This window comes from Ixodes scapularis, unplaced genomic scaffold (genome assembly GCF_016920785.2).
Source record: "Ixodes scapularis isolate PalLabHiFi unplaced genomic scaffold, ASM1692078v2 PGA_scaffold9__187_contigs__length_104089568, whole genome shotgun sequence".
In the NCBI taxonomy this organism is placed as follows: Eukaryota; Metazoa; Arthropoda; class Arachnida; order Ixodida; family Ixodidae; genus Ixodes; species Ixodes scapularis.
Genome location: NW_024609884.1, coordinates 64,963,580 through 64,980,424, shown reverse-complemented (window position 1 = coordinate 64,980,424; position 16,845 = coordinate 64,963,580). Strand labels below are relative to the sequence as shown.

Here is a 16,845-nt window from a genome sequence, read left to right as displayed (position 1 = left end):
CGCAGCGCGGCACACTCTGGGAGCCGGATGATGAGCTGCGTCGCTGGGGCGCCTAACACTACTATGTACAGGGTCCTCTGTCCACACTTCACCGACGGGTTTGGAACTATTCACAGGGGCCACGGCGACCGTAAAAAAAGGCTGCAATGTCACAGGCTGTACAAGGGCCCTCCGGGCCACACGCCGACCACGCGGCCGGCCCTTGCGCGGGCACGCGCAGAGTCCTCGCGGCAGAAGGCGCTGGGCCGCCGGCGCCTCATCCGCGGCGTCACTTGCCGCCGGACGTGACGATGGAGCCCCCGTACGACTGGCCGTTGCACGTGGGCAGGGCGAACGGGTTCATGGCCGCGAAGTGGGACGGCACGATGCCGCCCATGCCTGCGGGGAGAGAAGCCAGGGGTCAAGGCCCGCAGCCAGGGGGGCACCGGCCGCCCACGCAATCGACCAACACTCGGCGAGCAACCGACAGAGCGATGCCTTTTGCCGATGGGGCCATCGGTTTCGAAGGAATTTTCACACACAGTTGCGGTACCTGTCTAAAGAGAAGAATGTCGACCCGAAATGGTTATCGGTTCGAGTCGGGTCGGGTCAGGTCGGTTCGTTTCGCTTCGGTTTGGTTCGGTTCGGGTTCGGGTTCACAGCTTTCAGTTCAGTTCCGGTTAAGCTGCGGAGACAAAAATAACGGTCGGAAGCGGTTCAGAGTGGTTCGAACCGTTTCGAACCGGTTTGAGCCGCTGAACTTTGGATATATTTTCCGAATTGTTTTGACAATACGCGCCGCTTTCGCCGTGACGAGTAGTTTTCTATCGTTGTACAATCCAGTTTCATTTTCAAGTAACAAAAACAAGAAATCGAGTTAGTTTATTTAGACGCAGCAGTGTAAAACAACTAGGTTAAGATTAAAAAAAAAAGTCACGTTTGTGCGACCATACTTCAAGTTGTTTACCTCAGTCACATGGTTTAACTGAATACAAAGATTGTCACAAAATAAGACTACTCAGCTAAAATACCAGTTATTGCAACAATCTACTGTCGCAGTCTTAAAATATAAATTTTACTTGTGCTCTTAATAGAAAGGATTTATGCGGTGCATAAAATCGCGGAATGCGATCGTTGCCATATGCATCGTGAAGCATATTTCACGACATATGTTCTACAATATATAACGGCGCAAGTTAAAGCCATTATTACTTCTTGAATGTCAAGAAAGTCTTGGGACAAGTCAAGTTGGGACGTCGCGTGACGTCAGGTCACATGACGTCATTGTGTCCCGTGACACTAAGCTGCGTGACGTCATGCCACTTGACACTATGAATTAACACCGTGACGTCACGTGACCGCGTCGCATGTTATCACATAACACGTGACGTCACGTGAGTATTCAGAGTGCCAATAATAATACCCCGTAAAATTCCACTATTTCTCGTACACTGCACTTCTGCATGTTAAGATTTGATCGATAGCTCGAAACACAGCTGCTAATTATTGGTATTCTCAAATATTGATATTAATAAAAAGGAGAGAAGAAAAGAAAAAGATTGGTCTGAACCGTTTTGAACAGGTTATCGACAATATCTTTTTCCGGTGCAGTTCCGCTTCAGGTTTAAGATGGCTGCTACGATTTAGGTTCGGTTCAGTTTCGGTTCCGGTTTTCGGTTCTGTTCGCTTCTGATTTGATACTTTGGCCTGTCCTTTAAAATTAGCACTCGGGAATTTTACACCTTTCACCCTTATTTCGTCCCCTGGCCGCCCTACACCATAACAACAGTTTGTCCACACATTGGAGAAAGAAAAGGTGGCTTCTCCAACAGCAGCCTATTTCACAATTAGAAAGAGTGTACTATCGTATTAAGAGACTACACCACGAACTCTTTAAAGAAAAACTAAAGAGCTCCTCAAAAAAAGAGAAACAAGCTAGAGGTGAATTTTGGCGTATTTTTATCTCGTGAATCTGAATATCACGTTCGTTTTCTCCGAAGATGTAACAAAATGCTAGAGAACACGAAAAACTTCCAACCAGTCGTGACGACGCCCTAGAACCTTTAAGCCGTCAAGCGCGTGTCGCTGTTGTGGTCAGCGCAAGCTTGTCAGGTATACACCGTTCCAATGTTTACCACATTCCGAGGCCAGCGTGGGCGAATCACAGCCGAGCCCGCGCATGGTCATTGCTTCGGAAAGCGAGCGAAACACGCGGCGTACGCACGAGCTCTGTAAATGGCACCAACTAGAAGCCCGTTTCTGGAATGGTCTATAGACCTTTCCAGAAAACTGCTCCTGTCCAGTTCCATTTTAAATGTTCGTGCGTATGGCGCGTGATTTGCTCGCTTACCAAAGGGGCGAACATGCGTGTGCTGGGCTGAGGAAGATCGCACGCTGGGCTATGGACTTGTAAATATAGGAATGGTGTATATTCCCCCGCACTGACACCAGTTGTGACGTCTTTTTCTGACGTTTTTTGAAAAAAAAAGGAAGAGTTCGCGTGCGTATATTTTTGATAGGTTCTGAAGATGCGGAAGAGCATAGATTCCGAAAACTCCTGATATGGCGTCACGCTCTGGGAAGGAAGGGGCCATCAGAGGTACTTCGAAAATAACTTTGTGCAGCATCCATGCCCCAAATTTAATTTTAAAAAAAATAATCTCGATATTTGTGATCCTGAAGGCCAAATGATGACGATCTACGTGTTTTTCCTGAAGTACAAAATCGCTCCAGTTTCCCTTTAATCATAAAATAGGGCACTGTTGCAGGGACCACTCTCCCGTTTGTGAAGGGTGTAAGACGGGGGTGGAGAAGGATGCTGCTGTGGTGCACTGCGGCGAAGGGGCCTTACCCCGGCTTCAAACAGAGCTTATCGGAGCTTGTTTGGCGACTAATTCGAATAATTATTGCTTTGCCAATGCTTCTGACTCGGAGATACATCCCTTGATCTTCGAGATATTATGCGCCCTGTGAAATATTGACCAGAACAAACCACGATACTTGTAACATGCATAATGGCGGAGATAGTCCCCTGCGAATTAGTATGGTTCAATTGTCGAGTACATAAGGTGGTGGAGCAGTCAGCGATAATTAGATATTGGGCGTGCTTATCTCATCTGTATTTATGGTTTCTGCGCATGCCTCAATGTATATGGAGCGTGTTACATTAAAACTCATTGAGCGAAAAGAACAACCCCAAAATGATGCTAAGATCGCCTTAACGCTATTTTAGCGCGTTCGTCACCATCCGAAGAGGGTGTTGGTCCGGGACAAGCTAATGTATGACCTTAAGAGTGTAAAAAGGTTTGGTGTGTAGTGTGCACAACCAGGAACATAGTTGCCACTCATAATTGTTGATGGGATTATGTTTCACGCACGGCCTACGTTATACGTCGCGGTGTCCAGTGCGAATCTCCTTGCGCTCTTGAAAGCATTGCAACCTGGAAGGTTGTCAAACTAGGCTCGAGTCTAATGGCATCTTGTTATGATAACTTCTACCGAGAGAAAAAAAAAGGACCCAAGTTATATAACTTACATTTTTCAACTGGGACTTAATAAACGAAGAGTGATATCACTAAGGCGATCGTGAATTGAGCTTGATATCAACTGTATGCAGCATTCCCATACTTGATTTCTTCGCCATCCAAGACAGAAGCGAAAAAGCGTAGCAGCGGCCAATGATCGGTTTGTACGCTAGAGCATAAATGGCCTCACAGTCGGTCCCGTATTTCACTCCGCACAACACAGAACCTTTCCGAACCAGCACACTAGGCGACAACGGCCAGACCAGTGCCACCCGAACGCGCGCCGAAGGCACCGCGAGAGGGGGCCGCTCTCTGATGCCTGCACCTGCGGCCGGAGCGCGAGGGTACACGTGTTCATGCAATCGCGGACCGTGCACCTCCGCGCGCCAGCTGTCGAGGCATTCCATCCGGGACTCTCAACAAAACGCGTCATGGGCAAACTGCCCGAGACCATTGCCAGCTACGCGAGAGCGGTCCCCACACGGCCCCCGCGGGACGCGTCGGGCGACCTCGGAGCTTCCTGCATATGCTTACAACGGGATGCGCGATCTCGGACTAGACTCTAGAACAAAAAAAGCCTTGCAGTTGTCCTGCCTACAAGAAGAAATTGCTGCTTCTTATCTTTTGTCTTAACCTGGATCGCTCCGTCTTGTTTTGTCTTAACCGCCTGGACAACACTGAATGCTCTGGAAGTCAGCTGATAGCTGTAGGAAGTGCTCCCGCACCAGTGCAGTTCGAAGAGCCAACAAGTGTTCAAAAGCTACATGATCGCGCTTGTAGCATTCACTGTGGTTTTGGGTTGGGGTATAACGAAGCTTAGCGTGTTAACAAAACTCTTTGTGGAAAGATGCTTTATGCCGCAGTCTCACTTAAGGGACAAACAGCCACAACCGACATCGACCAACATCAAGCACATACAGCATGCACTGGACGCAACGTTATTAGACTACCTCAGTTGTGGAACTCCCGCGGAGGGGGTACCTCTCCGCGGGAGTTCCACAACTGAGGTCACTCCAAAATTATAGCGAGTCGAACGACGGGAGGCGAGCCGTGCGGGGAGAGGGGGGAAGGGGGGGGGGGGGGGTTACTGCTCTTGCAAGCAGCGTCAATGGGTAGTTCTGTAACTGAGTTAATCTACACATAGCCTGCAAGCGTCACCATTGCTGGGTACTGACGGCAATTTCTACTTCCTGGTTTCTTGGAACAACAACTTTCGCGGCGTGAAACTAACAGGGCGAACCGAACGCTCGCGGCGCATAAAATACTGGTATGGCCGCGAGTGACGTCTCATGCAAGCCATGTATGCTCCGTTCACCCTTAAGCTGACTAGAAGCTCCGCCTTCAGCGCGAGCTCGGTGGTTTCCGCAGTGCTTTGGTTGCGCGTGCCTGCGCGTTCACAGTTGTGTTAGCAAGGGCAGAAAGCTCGCGCTGAAGGTGGAGCTTCTAGTCTCAGCTTAAGGGCGTACGGAGTATAGTAACGTTGCCTGGATGTATTTTTGGTAGGCTTACAATCTCTCGGTCTTCGTGAAGTTAGTACGAGTGATTTCAAGCCTGCCAAACCTGCCATGCATGCAGCACAAGCTTGATGTTGGTCGGCGGGGGTTGTGGCTGTTTGTCGCTCAAATTGGACAAAGGAGTCACTGAACGACATCCCCGCCATTCTCAAGCTATGAACGACTATTGTGCGCCTAACCTAGGCTACTAGAAAGGTGGATGTGACTGAGCGCGGCGCACCGTGCCATTAGTGCCACGAGAGGGTGCCAGAAAAAAACGTCGTACTCGAAATTCACGCGTAGCGGGGAAACGACATAGGGAGCCTGGCAGATTTGGTCGGCGTCATGCTTTGAATGGCGTTTGGTTGATATCCCTGGCAGGACACAGCGCCACATTCCACAGCGCTCATTTTTCTATTCGCTGCGATAGTGCACCTGGAAAGGAACAACTTGGGGACTTCATGCAGGGTTGGAGCCGAATTTAACAAAACCTCGGCTGCTAATTTGAGGCAGCCCCAAGTTTGTTTAGACGTTCTCCCGTGCAGGCTAGGACTAACTCCGCGTTTCGTGATAGTGCACCCTCTCGCGATCCAATGAGACGGCTGCAAGCTCCAGTCCCTGCGGCCGAGCAGGCTCCGGCCGGACCCGAAGCGACCGAGTGAGAGCTACGCGAACGCGAGCTGGCAGCAAGCGACACGAACCATTGAAGAGTCCCGGGGAAGAAGGCACGGCCCCGGCGACACTGGCGTACGTGGCGTTCGCGGCGGCGCCGCCGGCGTACGGCCCCACAGTGGCGCCGTTGCTGCTGTGCGGCGTGGAGGCGTTCGAGCCGTAGCCCCGCGGGGACACGCTGCTGCTCTGTGAGCGGCCATACTCTGCAAGCAGCAGGGAGCCCCGTCAGCCCGGCACGCGGGCAACGCGACCGCCGCTCCACTCACCGGCGCCGTTCTCCTGCACGTTGACGGCCAGCTGACCCGCGGCAGCGTACGCGTTGAAGCCGGCCGAGCCGCTATTGAGCACCGGAGACCGCGGACCCTGCAACGCCAGCTGGTTCTGCCGAGGCATACTGTACAAGGCCTCGGCGAGGTCCGCCGCCCGCTTCAGGATGATCTCCTGCGTGGGTTGGGAATCTCTCGTCAACGTCCAATGGGCAGGGAAGGCGCCCGAACGTACCTTGGGTAATTTCTCCGGGTCGCCCGGGTGCCGGGGAATCAGCTTGGCCAATCTCTGGAACCCGTAGTCGATCGTCGGCTCGTTCAGGGCTGCGTGCAATGGGCTGGGGTCAGGAGATTTCGAGCCCCGGACTCGAGCCGCGAGCCGCGCAGTACGGTTGGACGATTAAAAAAGAACCCAGACATGTTATGCGGGAACGAATCTTTCACTTTCATCGCAGCAGTGGCAGTAAGAAGACCTAACAGCCTGTGTCATTTCTAGCAACAAATAAACCGACCTCGGTAAGCGTTCCACACACGTGTGACGCCGCCATAACTTTAGATCAGGAGAAACACTGTTTTATTTCTTCTCGACAGGCGCCAGTTCACGAGACAGTTCGTGCCGTGTTATGACCTGCAGTGGGGTCGTGCGTGCAGAAAGACTAAAGTTTCCAGGATGCATGTTGGTAGCGGCGGTGTAAAGAAACTGGCTGGTAAGATCGGTCTATAGCAAGTATAACATTGAAAGCCTGAATGACATGAAAAGTCAAATTACAAATCCCGCAAAGAACTAACCCGCCAGAACGTGAGCAGAGAGGGACACCAATAGCACAAACAAGCGAGCGCCGTCTTTTTCCTCTTTTTTATATTACAACCTAAAGGGTCCATGCAAATATTTTCCTACTTTGCGCAAATACCGCTTAAAACGACTCCCTGACGTTAATGACTTGTGAAACACGCGTTGGTTTTTCACCACACGCAATAGAAGTCGCTGAAAAAATTATAGAAAAATGAGCAGCGTTCACTCTCTGAACAGACCAATGTCTCCAGCCAGTTTGACTACGCCACCGCTGCCGCAATGCATCGAAGGTAGTCTTTCTGCACGTCCAATAACCTTACTGGAGCTCTGCGCTTGTGGAGCACAAGACGGCACGAGCCCTCGCACGCACGGCTGTCTGCCTCTCGTGAACTAAAGTTATGACGGCGTCACGCATGCGCCGAACACTTAGTGAGATTGGTCTACTCGCCGCCAGAACAAGCGGCAACGTGACCTGGACTAAATCATATTCACTGGCGGCCATAGCTGTGTGCGCGACTGCTGAGCGCGTGCTGACGGCGAGTTTCCACAGTTCTTTTGCAACGTGTATTTCGCACCATGAAGATTGCCGGTCTTAGAAGTTTTTAATGTGAGTTCGTTCTAAGCATACGCTCTAAACAACGCCCTCAAATATGGCGTCCAGTAAATAGACCTTTCTAAAAAAGGGCTCCTGACCGCTTCCATTTTCAGTGTTCGTACGTATAGTGCGTGATTTGCTCGCTTTCCGAAGCGACGGAAATGCGCGTGCTGGGCTGAGGAGATCGCACGCTGGGCTGACGATTGGAATGGTGTAGACTACCTATAATGCCACCAATGTTGATCATAGCCACGCGCTGGGGTTGGCAAAGCACAGGACACGCGCTGCGTTCCAGACATTGTTATGCCCGAGTCGCACTAGAGCGACAAACAGAAACAAATAACAGCGGCAAGCTTCAAACCAGATTCATTTGCGATTTGATAGGCTTTGTAGAATATAGGCTTTGCCCAAACACGAACATGATGCACGCGAGGGTATCTTTGACAGGCTTGCAATCACTCGTACTTACTTCACGAACACCGAACGACTAAACGCCTCCCAAAGGTACCATAGTGAGCATGCTGCATGTGTTGGAGGCTTGTCCGCGCCGGTTGCTTTTGTTTGTCGCTCTAGTGGGACTCGGGCATTTTGGTTCGGCTATCGTCGTCATTGCAACGATTCGACACGGGCCACTGCCCGAATGCTTGTCGAGCTATTGATTATCACGAACACAGATCGAATGCTCACGCAATGCTCGGGTCCAATCTATGAGCCACATTCAAATATCGTCATTGGGGTGTACTGCGATCCCCACGTTACGTCATCAAAATTTGCGAAGGAGAGATTGAAAGAAAGCGCTATACTCTGCTTCACCTTGTGTTGTACCGCAGGAAAGGCTACAAGCGCGAGCTCCTTGCTCTATGGCACACCTCGGCGGCACAAGCTCTCGTGCACTAAGAGCAGCTGCCAACGCTATGAGCTTGCGCTTCTAGCCTTCGATGCGGCACAACATAAGGTGAAATGGGGTATAGAGTTTGTCATTAAAGCTACACCGCGACAGAAAAAGACACGAAAAGCTTCGACCAGTGGTGACATCATAAGAGGACCTTTCGGCCGCCAAGCGCGTGTCGCTCGAGGGTCGCGCGTGCAATCGCAAGCTTGCCAGGTATACCCCGCACTGGCACCAGTCATGACGTTCTTCTCTTCCCTTTTTAAGAATATAGCAAGAGCGCGCGTGCATAGCTTTGATAGGCGCTGAAGATGCGCGAGAGCGGAGATTCCCAAAACTCCTTTTGTGACGTCACGCTCCGAGGAGGAGGGCCTTGAGCGGTACTTCGAAAATAATTTTTTGCCGCTTCGAGGTCGTGAAGGTAAAATGAAGACGATTTTAGTGTGTTTCCTCAAATATAAAACTGCTTCGGCTAGATATTATTCCATGGTACTCTCGTCCAACGCAGAGTTATCTTCCTTTCCGTTATTTTTGAGTTTTGTATGCCGTTGTTGTACAGATGAGAGGCCTCGTCAAGGTTGAGATCTTCACGTCTTGTCTGTATATAGTGTGTACAATAACACTGCTTTGATATGAAATAAAGTGAAGGATAATAACGATCTAAAGCGACAGCTCCACCAGTTGTGCGTTGCCACCAGAAACCTGATCGATTGGATCATCACTTATTGTTTAAAATATCATTTTGTCTGACACTTTCAGGAGGTTGGTGCAGCCGGTTGCCAAAGTGCGAATAAATCACTCGAAGAAACCCGAAGAAATTGCAAAGAATAGCCTCTTTGTCTGTCTGTGGTGAAGTCTCGGCGAGTGTTTCGCGGAGAACATGGCGGCCCAATCGGTCACTGTTGGAGAGGGTGGGGTGAAGTAGCCTGCCACGACAGCACTCCATCCAGGTTTCCTTCCACGTGGTCAAGTGGATTCAACCTTTTTAGATTCTAAGTGCAAGGTTGCGGCTCGGTCATCAATCGCGTCAGCCCCCTTGAAGAAGCCCTTGAAGAAGCCCGTGGAACCTCATTTTGCCATTACCGGAGCGGCAAATCGATCATCGTTGGGAGCCTTCACTGTCGCACTGGTCACTTCCGACAATCCCCCATTCATCTTGGGAAGCGGTCGACTCCGCGTAACGTCGCGGCGGCTGTGGTCTCGCTATGAACTGCGCCGCGTCTTCCTCTAACATCCTTAACTTTCGCACTGAAAAGGCCACGGGTGGGAATTTTCTGTCTCGTTTTACCGAGCTTCTTTTCTTTCTTTGCCGCACCGTTCGAGTAACAGATATTTGGGCTGCCAATGATCAAATTGAACACCCATATATTTTGCTGTCGCTTTCGCCTAGGACAGTGTTCTGAATAATAAGCTGAATTCCCCCCAGCGGATCGCAACACAACCAGCTAAGCCTTCTCTGTTAATTAATGGAGATGGAATTTGCCATAAGACGGCGAAAATTCGCGCCTTGTATAGCACCTGCTATTATTTTTTCTCAAGAAAGATGTTAAATCTATGAAAAAGTCGTGAAAAAAAGAAAGAAAGAAAAGAGTTTCCTAGTTTTACTTTAACCGCTAAGCATGCTATTTCTCGACGTAATTAAGAAAATGGTGCGTCATTTATTACTATACACATCTAAAAATGTATTGCTGACCATGTGACATTTGTGGCCACTTTAAGCACCAGTTACGCCATATCATGGCCTCCGAGATTCTCAGCGTGCAGAGCTCTCCTCCTGCCCCTCGAAACGCCCATTTGCCCAAAAGGACGAGCGTTATTGCACAGCTTCTCTAAAGCTTCGCCAGGCGGTGTTCCTTCAGAGGCAGCATCTAATAGACCGATCTCGCCAGCCAGTTTAACTACGTCACCGCTGCCGCAATGCATCGAGGGAACTTTAGTCTTTTTGCACGTGCGACAACCGCACTCTCTGCACGTGTAGAGCACGAGACAGCACGAGCTCTCATGCGCAGCCGTTTGCCTCCCGTGGCTCAAGTGAACTAAAGCTATGGCGGCGTCACGCATAAGTCGAACGCTCAGTAAGATCTATCTATTCCACGGTGGTCTATTCTAAAAGGTTGAGTGTGTGCATACGGCATGGAGCTCGTATTTTGGTTAACACTGCGAAAGCTGGGACGCGCAAGCGCGTTGAGACGCGATTCAAGTGCCGCTCCGCTAGTGCGCTGACTCTGGCAGTGCTTTCTTTTGCTCAGAGCAAGCCGGCCATGATCAGCAGTAAGCAGTAGGAGAGCTTATCGCAGAAAATTCCACTGCGGCAAAAGGACCAAAGCCGTCAAAGCCCGGCCAATAGAAAAGCCCTGCCTATAGCAAAACCATGTCGAGACGGCGTCTCAGGAGCACTTGAGAGACACGCGACAAACGACAGAACGAAGACGATGAGTGCACTTGAACAAACAAAGGTATCACGAAAGAAATGATGTAATTTTAATGTCCTACGCGAACGACGAGAACAAGGAATCCCCCTTACCTCCTACCCAGTGACGCGATTTGCGAGGGAATAATTAATGAGCATGACGTTTCTCCTGTTTAGTCTCACAAAGCAAATGGCATTTTGTGGTCAGAAACTTCACTGAGAACCGCTATTGACTCGCCTCTAATATTTAATCATAATAGAGAGTTTTAGTAGAACGCTCCGATGACTCCGATAACAATACCCGATACTCCCCCGCCGCCCTTTGCTCATGCATCGAATCGGGGGTAGCGAGGGTATCCGAACGATCTACTAAAACTCCATAATGATTGGACGCGTCGTTCGTCGAAACACAACCAGGTGTGCGGTCATTATACACCTTTCCCAATTTTAAAAATATAACGCTCGGATTTCACCTTATCGCTTTCTTAAAAGAGTAATGTGTGTTGTGGTGAGAAGCAACGTGTATAATTCGGACAAACGAAAGGGTTTTTACTATCCGGATTGCTATCTAAGCTTACCCGACGATTATGATGATGGTAATGATTTCCGGCTGTGGCTTAAAACGCAGCGGTACCTCACGGCGGAAACAGACGGGAGCCATTTTTGTTTTCTCTGTCAGTTTCTGTCGGCGAATGGAACGGCCGAAGGAGAGCTTTGCGAGCCAAGGATCTCGAAGACCATGGTTACATCATGGCGTCCGAGGTTGCCGGCGCGCGTTGCGCTCCTCCGGCCATTGCATATGCCGAGCCACAGCCGCCAATCATTGTCATCATCCTAATCATCGGGCTTACTTGGGTAGCCAAGGTGTAACTTGAACTCGCAGTCGCGCAGGGAACAAGCAGTGTTTGCTAGATGGGACAGTGAACATGAGCTCGTTTTTGCGTTGCGTGCAAGCGGAGAAAAAACGCGTGACAAGCGCATATCAAAGCAGGTGCTCGATTGGCCGATTGGCAGACGCGAACGCTCGTGATTCCATTGATCGATGAGAGGAAAAAAAAGACACGCCATTTTCGGTTTGAAGTCATCTAAAAGGGCGACGAGCACAACGTTTTTCCATCTACGTAATAGACTCGGCCGGAAAATGTAAGTATGAACTTTTGCAAATATACATTATCTTTTTTTTTTTTTTTTACAAATTTGGCATTTGTATGCCTAGAAGTTTTAGGAAGGTTCCTAAGGATCACTTCCAGTCGTTTGCAACTATAAACAAATAAAATGCTAGTGGCTCTTTGACTATTGGTCGCAACGCGGTGCAGAGTGAACGCACACCGCACGAGCTTCCGAGTGATTCTGTCATTGCTGTGAACGAAAGTAATCTAAGTTTAAGGACTAGGCTCTAACCGCCGAATTCAGAAACCTCACTCAAACTAAACTCAAACGGAAGGGCCCCTCCACTTCCTCGAGGAAGGCGCGAGGGCCGGCGCTGGCCAATCGTGAGGACGGATCCGCCGTCGCGATTGGCCAGCGCCGGCCTTCGCGCCTTCCTCGAGGAAGTGGAGGGGCCCTTCAGTTTGAGTGTAGTTTGAGTGAGGTTTCTGAATTCGGTGGTAAGGGTCAGCGTGCACTCAAAACTGCCCAGCATCGCAAACTCGTTGTATTGGTGAGCTAACGGTTACACTTTGTCTACGGATTTTAGTACAGGGTTTTGCAAAGCATGGAGAAGAATGAAAATCAAGATGACTATCCGCGACTCCAGCGACCTATAGGGGGCGCCACCACCAAACAAACATGCGCTGGCTGGGTCCAGTTCGCCTCGCTCGGCCGGGCCGCCTGAACGGGTGGCGCATTCGATTTAACAGATTTTCTTTTGTTTAATGCCCAACTTTATAGGTATTTCAACTGAGACGGTTAAGTGTAGCCGGTGCACATAAACTTGCAGAGCATAGTTTTGTTTTCCCGGTGTTTTCTTTTCTTTTTTTTTTTTTGTTCTTCATGTCAAACTTTCGTTTCGGAAATTTTGTTCAAAACCGAAACTATGGGCTCCTGAGATACGGTAGTAGACTCTAATCAGTTTCTAACATCAAGGAAAGCGGTGATGGCTACAGAATTGTTCCACCAAGAGTAATTTTCAGCTAACTCGCATGCCTCGACTATGCGACTTATCTGCCTGCGAAATCGAGCTTTCGTGCCTATCTGCGTTTAAGAAACAGCTCCAGTAGTCCGCTCGGTCAACAACACAGGCTGTAGGAAAATTACGAAAATTAAGCAAGCGCTTCTTGAGCCAAGGAGCATGTTAACCCGTTGGCACCCCACTAAGCGGCTGATACTCGTATTTCAATCCAGGTTTTAGTAGCAATCGAGAAGTCATTTTGACGTACTATGTCCCACTAAAGCGACATTAGTATATTCTTCGTGTTGAAATATGAGCTTAGTTGACTAGCTATTGGGTGAACTGTTGAATAAAAGTATATTTGACAGACAGAGAGATACTACTTAAACTTAGCCAAATGGTTCTAGCCGGTAGCACGGAGACGAATGCGGACAAACTGAAGAAAATCTTCATCGCAGATTCACGCAGAACCTCTCTGCATTGAACTTGACTTCGAAACCTGAACGGCGAAAATGAGTATTTTTTGTGGCCGGTCAACTTGAGCAATGTAGACGTATATTGCTGCTGGCTCCGACGGGGGTATATATAAAAATTGGAGGCGCGATAGATCATAACGCCGTGACATCTTCTAACTTTGGGAGACGCGTCCCCCACCTTTTGAACGTAGATAATTTCCCTCGTTGGGGATCATATGCAGCGAGCAGATTTTCCTGAATGAAGTAATTGCGAAATCAGCCCTACTCCTTCAGTGTGGTCCAGAGGCTTTTTCGGCGCAAAACAGCCAAGATGAATAGCCAACGCACCGACCGGCGTGGGTGGCTCAAACTTGAAGCTAATTGAACAAAACGAAACACAAACGAAAAGCAACCATCAAACCTTCCCATTCACTTCACTGCAACATTGGTGTTCCCTCCAGTGAAACACCTCGTCTGTCGTCCTCAGTCCACTGTTCTACATCATTATAAAGAAACCACTTATCAGTTACCAAGTAGTCGTCACTTTGAATGTCACTTATCAGTTACCAAGTATTCGTCACTTTGAATGTGATTCAAGACAGACAAGAAATCAAAACGTTTTTCCGTGATTCCTCCCCATCCAAGAAATTGAAAGCACGCGACTGTGTGTTGTGGAGTAAACGGGCTTTCAAACACGTGATGGAAGGAAACAATCTACTTAGGCTTCACCACACTAATGAACACTCAGGCGAACTTAAGAAATATTCGGACCTTCGTCAAATTACATCGTTCGCCACCGCGCCGACAACACGTGTCCGCGAAAGCCACCAGAGACGCGGAGGGGCGCCGAGCCACCTAATCCGGCTGGTTCCCGGTTTTCCCGCTTGGTGACATCCGTTTTGCTGGAGTCGCGAATAATCATAATATGTTTTAAACCGTTACTCAAATCCCATCAGTTTTACTAAGATGATATAAATTAAATCTTTCCGGTAAAACTAACACCAAAAATAAAATAAGGGTCACTACGTAGCCGAGCTAATAAACGGTCATAGCGAGAGAAAAAAAAGAAAAAAAGACTAGTGACAAAAAATGGGACAAAGCAACACAGTCTCAAAAACGGTGTTGAATTGCAAGGAACTGAAAGAATCGCTAGGGGAGGAAGTTAATCACCCCTCTACGGCCATCTCTTGAGACGGTGTTGTCTTGTCCCATCTTTTGTCCCTAGTCTCAAGGCGTTTTTTTTTTTTACTTTGAATAACAAAATTACCTTTACTTTTCCGTTTGCTTCTAATTGGATGTTTTTCATGTGCGTTTATTGTATATAGTTGATTAAAGCAATCATCAACCAGCAAAAATGTACTTAAATCAGACCGGAGACAAGCAAAATGCGGTGCCTTTCTGTGCAAATAGCAGAAGTTAGCTTCGTTTCTACCTTACACTTCGCTCGTCAGTTACGTGATATGGTATGCTATGCTAGCAAATCAGAACGCGAAGGAAATAAAGAAACGCAAGGTAATTGCGTAGGCGCGCACACGCACGCACACTGTCAGGAAGCAAAAGAGATAGAGACAGAGATACAGACATAAGGTAGATCTTGGACCGGCCAGTACATCGTTTTATCTTAAACGAGCTGCCGATTTGTTTGAGACCATATTATCGCCTTGCGCACTTCAAAACCGCCAGAAAAGTATACTGTTAGGCAACTTGCAAACTGTGCTCTAGTAAAAAGGTTACAAATCTACATAGTTAAAGTTTTTTTTTTTTTTTTTCTGCTGTGCACTTTTGGTGTTACCTGGAGGCTCTTAATATTTCGTCTGGAAGCGGTCCCAAGATCAATGGCAACGGTGGCAGAGTGTGCACGAAGCCGACGGAAAATTATTCGACTGAAAGCAGCCGTTTTCACGGGGTGTTTTAATGTAAACTTCAAAGTGCCTGCTGTTTTGATTCGCTAAACTGTAACAGGAAATCGAGCTTTCTCACTAACGAACAAGGGAAAAAAATGCTTTCGTTCTAGTATGATGTGGTTCACATCGATACCATAAAGTTGTCAATTAAACTGTACATTACGATAAAACTAAAATTACATTGGATTTCTTTTTTTTTTTCTAAAAAACATGTTGTTCTCAGTTTTACAAGATTTGTTGTCAACACGTATCTGTTATTTCATGTCTGTTTTGTGTTGTGTTTTTTGTTCGTGTAACCCCCCTAGAATAATGCACCCTAAGCGATGTAGGTACCTGCATAAATAAATAAATAAATAAAGAAATAAAAACCCATTGATAATAAATCTAGCGAAAACGGTCCTGTCATATTTATTTATACAAATACGCAAATACGGAGACATTTAGTCTTCCCGTCAGTGTCTTAATATTAAGATAGTAGACACTTCTAGCACATACTACTATTCGTTTTTTCGCTTTTATTTTCTAAGTAGTTTTAATTTCAAAATTGCCTCAAAGATCGCTTAAAAGAGTAAAAATATTCATATTTTCGTATTTCTGGATTTTATTAAAAATCTCCAGGCCTTCTCAGGGGAAAATACATGGATTGTATGACTTTCATTAGATATTCACAATAAACCGAACGAAAAATAAGCACTCTGGTGCATTCCTAAAAAGCAAGTTTGAGTACCAAGATTGGCCCATTGAGTGACGAGCGGGTGAATCCTCTTTAAAGGGACAGTGACAGGTTTTTATGCTCGCCAAGGTTTTTATTTGTACAGGACATTTGAGAGCACAACTACCCAGAACAGAATTAGCAGCTCGAAATTTGGTTTCTTTCTCATCGAAAATTGGTGATCGAGAACTGGCCGGTTTGGGTCGCGCTCACTCTCTTCTCCGTGGCCAGGTGCCGTTCTCTATGCTTTAGACACAATTATCAAATCTAATCAAAGTCGTGGTTCATCCAAGGCCCACATTCAATATTAAAAATAGAAAAAAAATATGATACAGTTTTTGTGGCTTCTAAGAAGCTGCAAATACGTTTATTAAAAAAAAAAAAAAAAGTTGCACACAGAACTGTAAGCATTCTATGCATTCTCTGCGTAATTCTCAACATGGCGTCGTACCGCGGAAGTCGTGGACTGGACGCTTGAACGAAGCGGACTAAGTGATGGCGGCGGTCGACGGGCGTGGGACCTCTACATGAGAACAGCTTTTCGCGCTAGCAGCGAACTTGTCCAGCGAATTCGAAAGAGAAATGTTTTGCCGATCAAAACAATTAGGCCCGACCACCAAGCTGATACGCACAAAGACGTCGCCGAGCCGTCGCCCCTTCTCCTGGTTGATGACATCGCTCGCCTTACGAACACGAATTGATAAAAGCTTGAAACGTAAACGTCAAGCACGAAGGGCTCGACTTTTACGTTTTACGTGGGACGCGCGCGTTTTTCGTCTGCTTCGCACGTCCGGAAAAACGAAGGAAAAAAAAAAAAAAGAGAGAAATGCACGTTACTTCCAGCAACTCTCTCCTCCTCTACATTTCGTCTTCCTCCCCAGTCCAGTTTCGGTTTCGGTTTCGAGCAGTTGCAATTTTTTACTTTATTAAAAATCTACGTGACGCTGCAGAAAAGTTCTAAATGGGTAGTCTTCTGACACCAAGTTAAATCGCCTGGCAAAACACAAAAATAAACATTTGGGGAGTATCAGTGTCCCTTTGAA

At 47.9% G+C, this 16,845-nt stretch overlaps 1 protein-coding gene across 1 annotated transcript in view; it reads right to left on the bottom strand.

Moving 5' to 3' along the window:
* Window positions 1–268: 268 nt before the first annotated feature.
* Window positions 269–16,845, bottom strand: part of LOC8036695 (transcription factor collier) — a 181,847-nt gene continuing 165,270 nt past the window's right edge. Inside the window, exons 12-15 of the mRNA XM_042287107.1 lie at window positions 6,170–6,258; window positions 5,935–6,109; window positions 5,689–5,871; window positions 269–378 (exon numbers count right to left, since the gene is read on the bottom strand). Coding sequence (XP_042143041.1) covers window positions 269–378; window positions 5,689–5,871; window positions 5,935–6,109; window positions 6,170–6,258 — 557 coding nt within the window. The remainder of the gene's footprint in view (window positions 379–5,688; window positions 5,872–5,934; window positions 6,110–6,169; window positions 6,259–16,845) is intronic.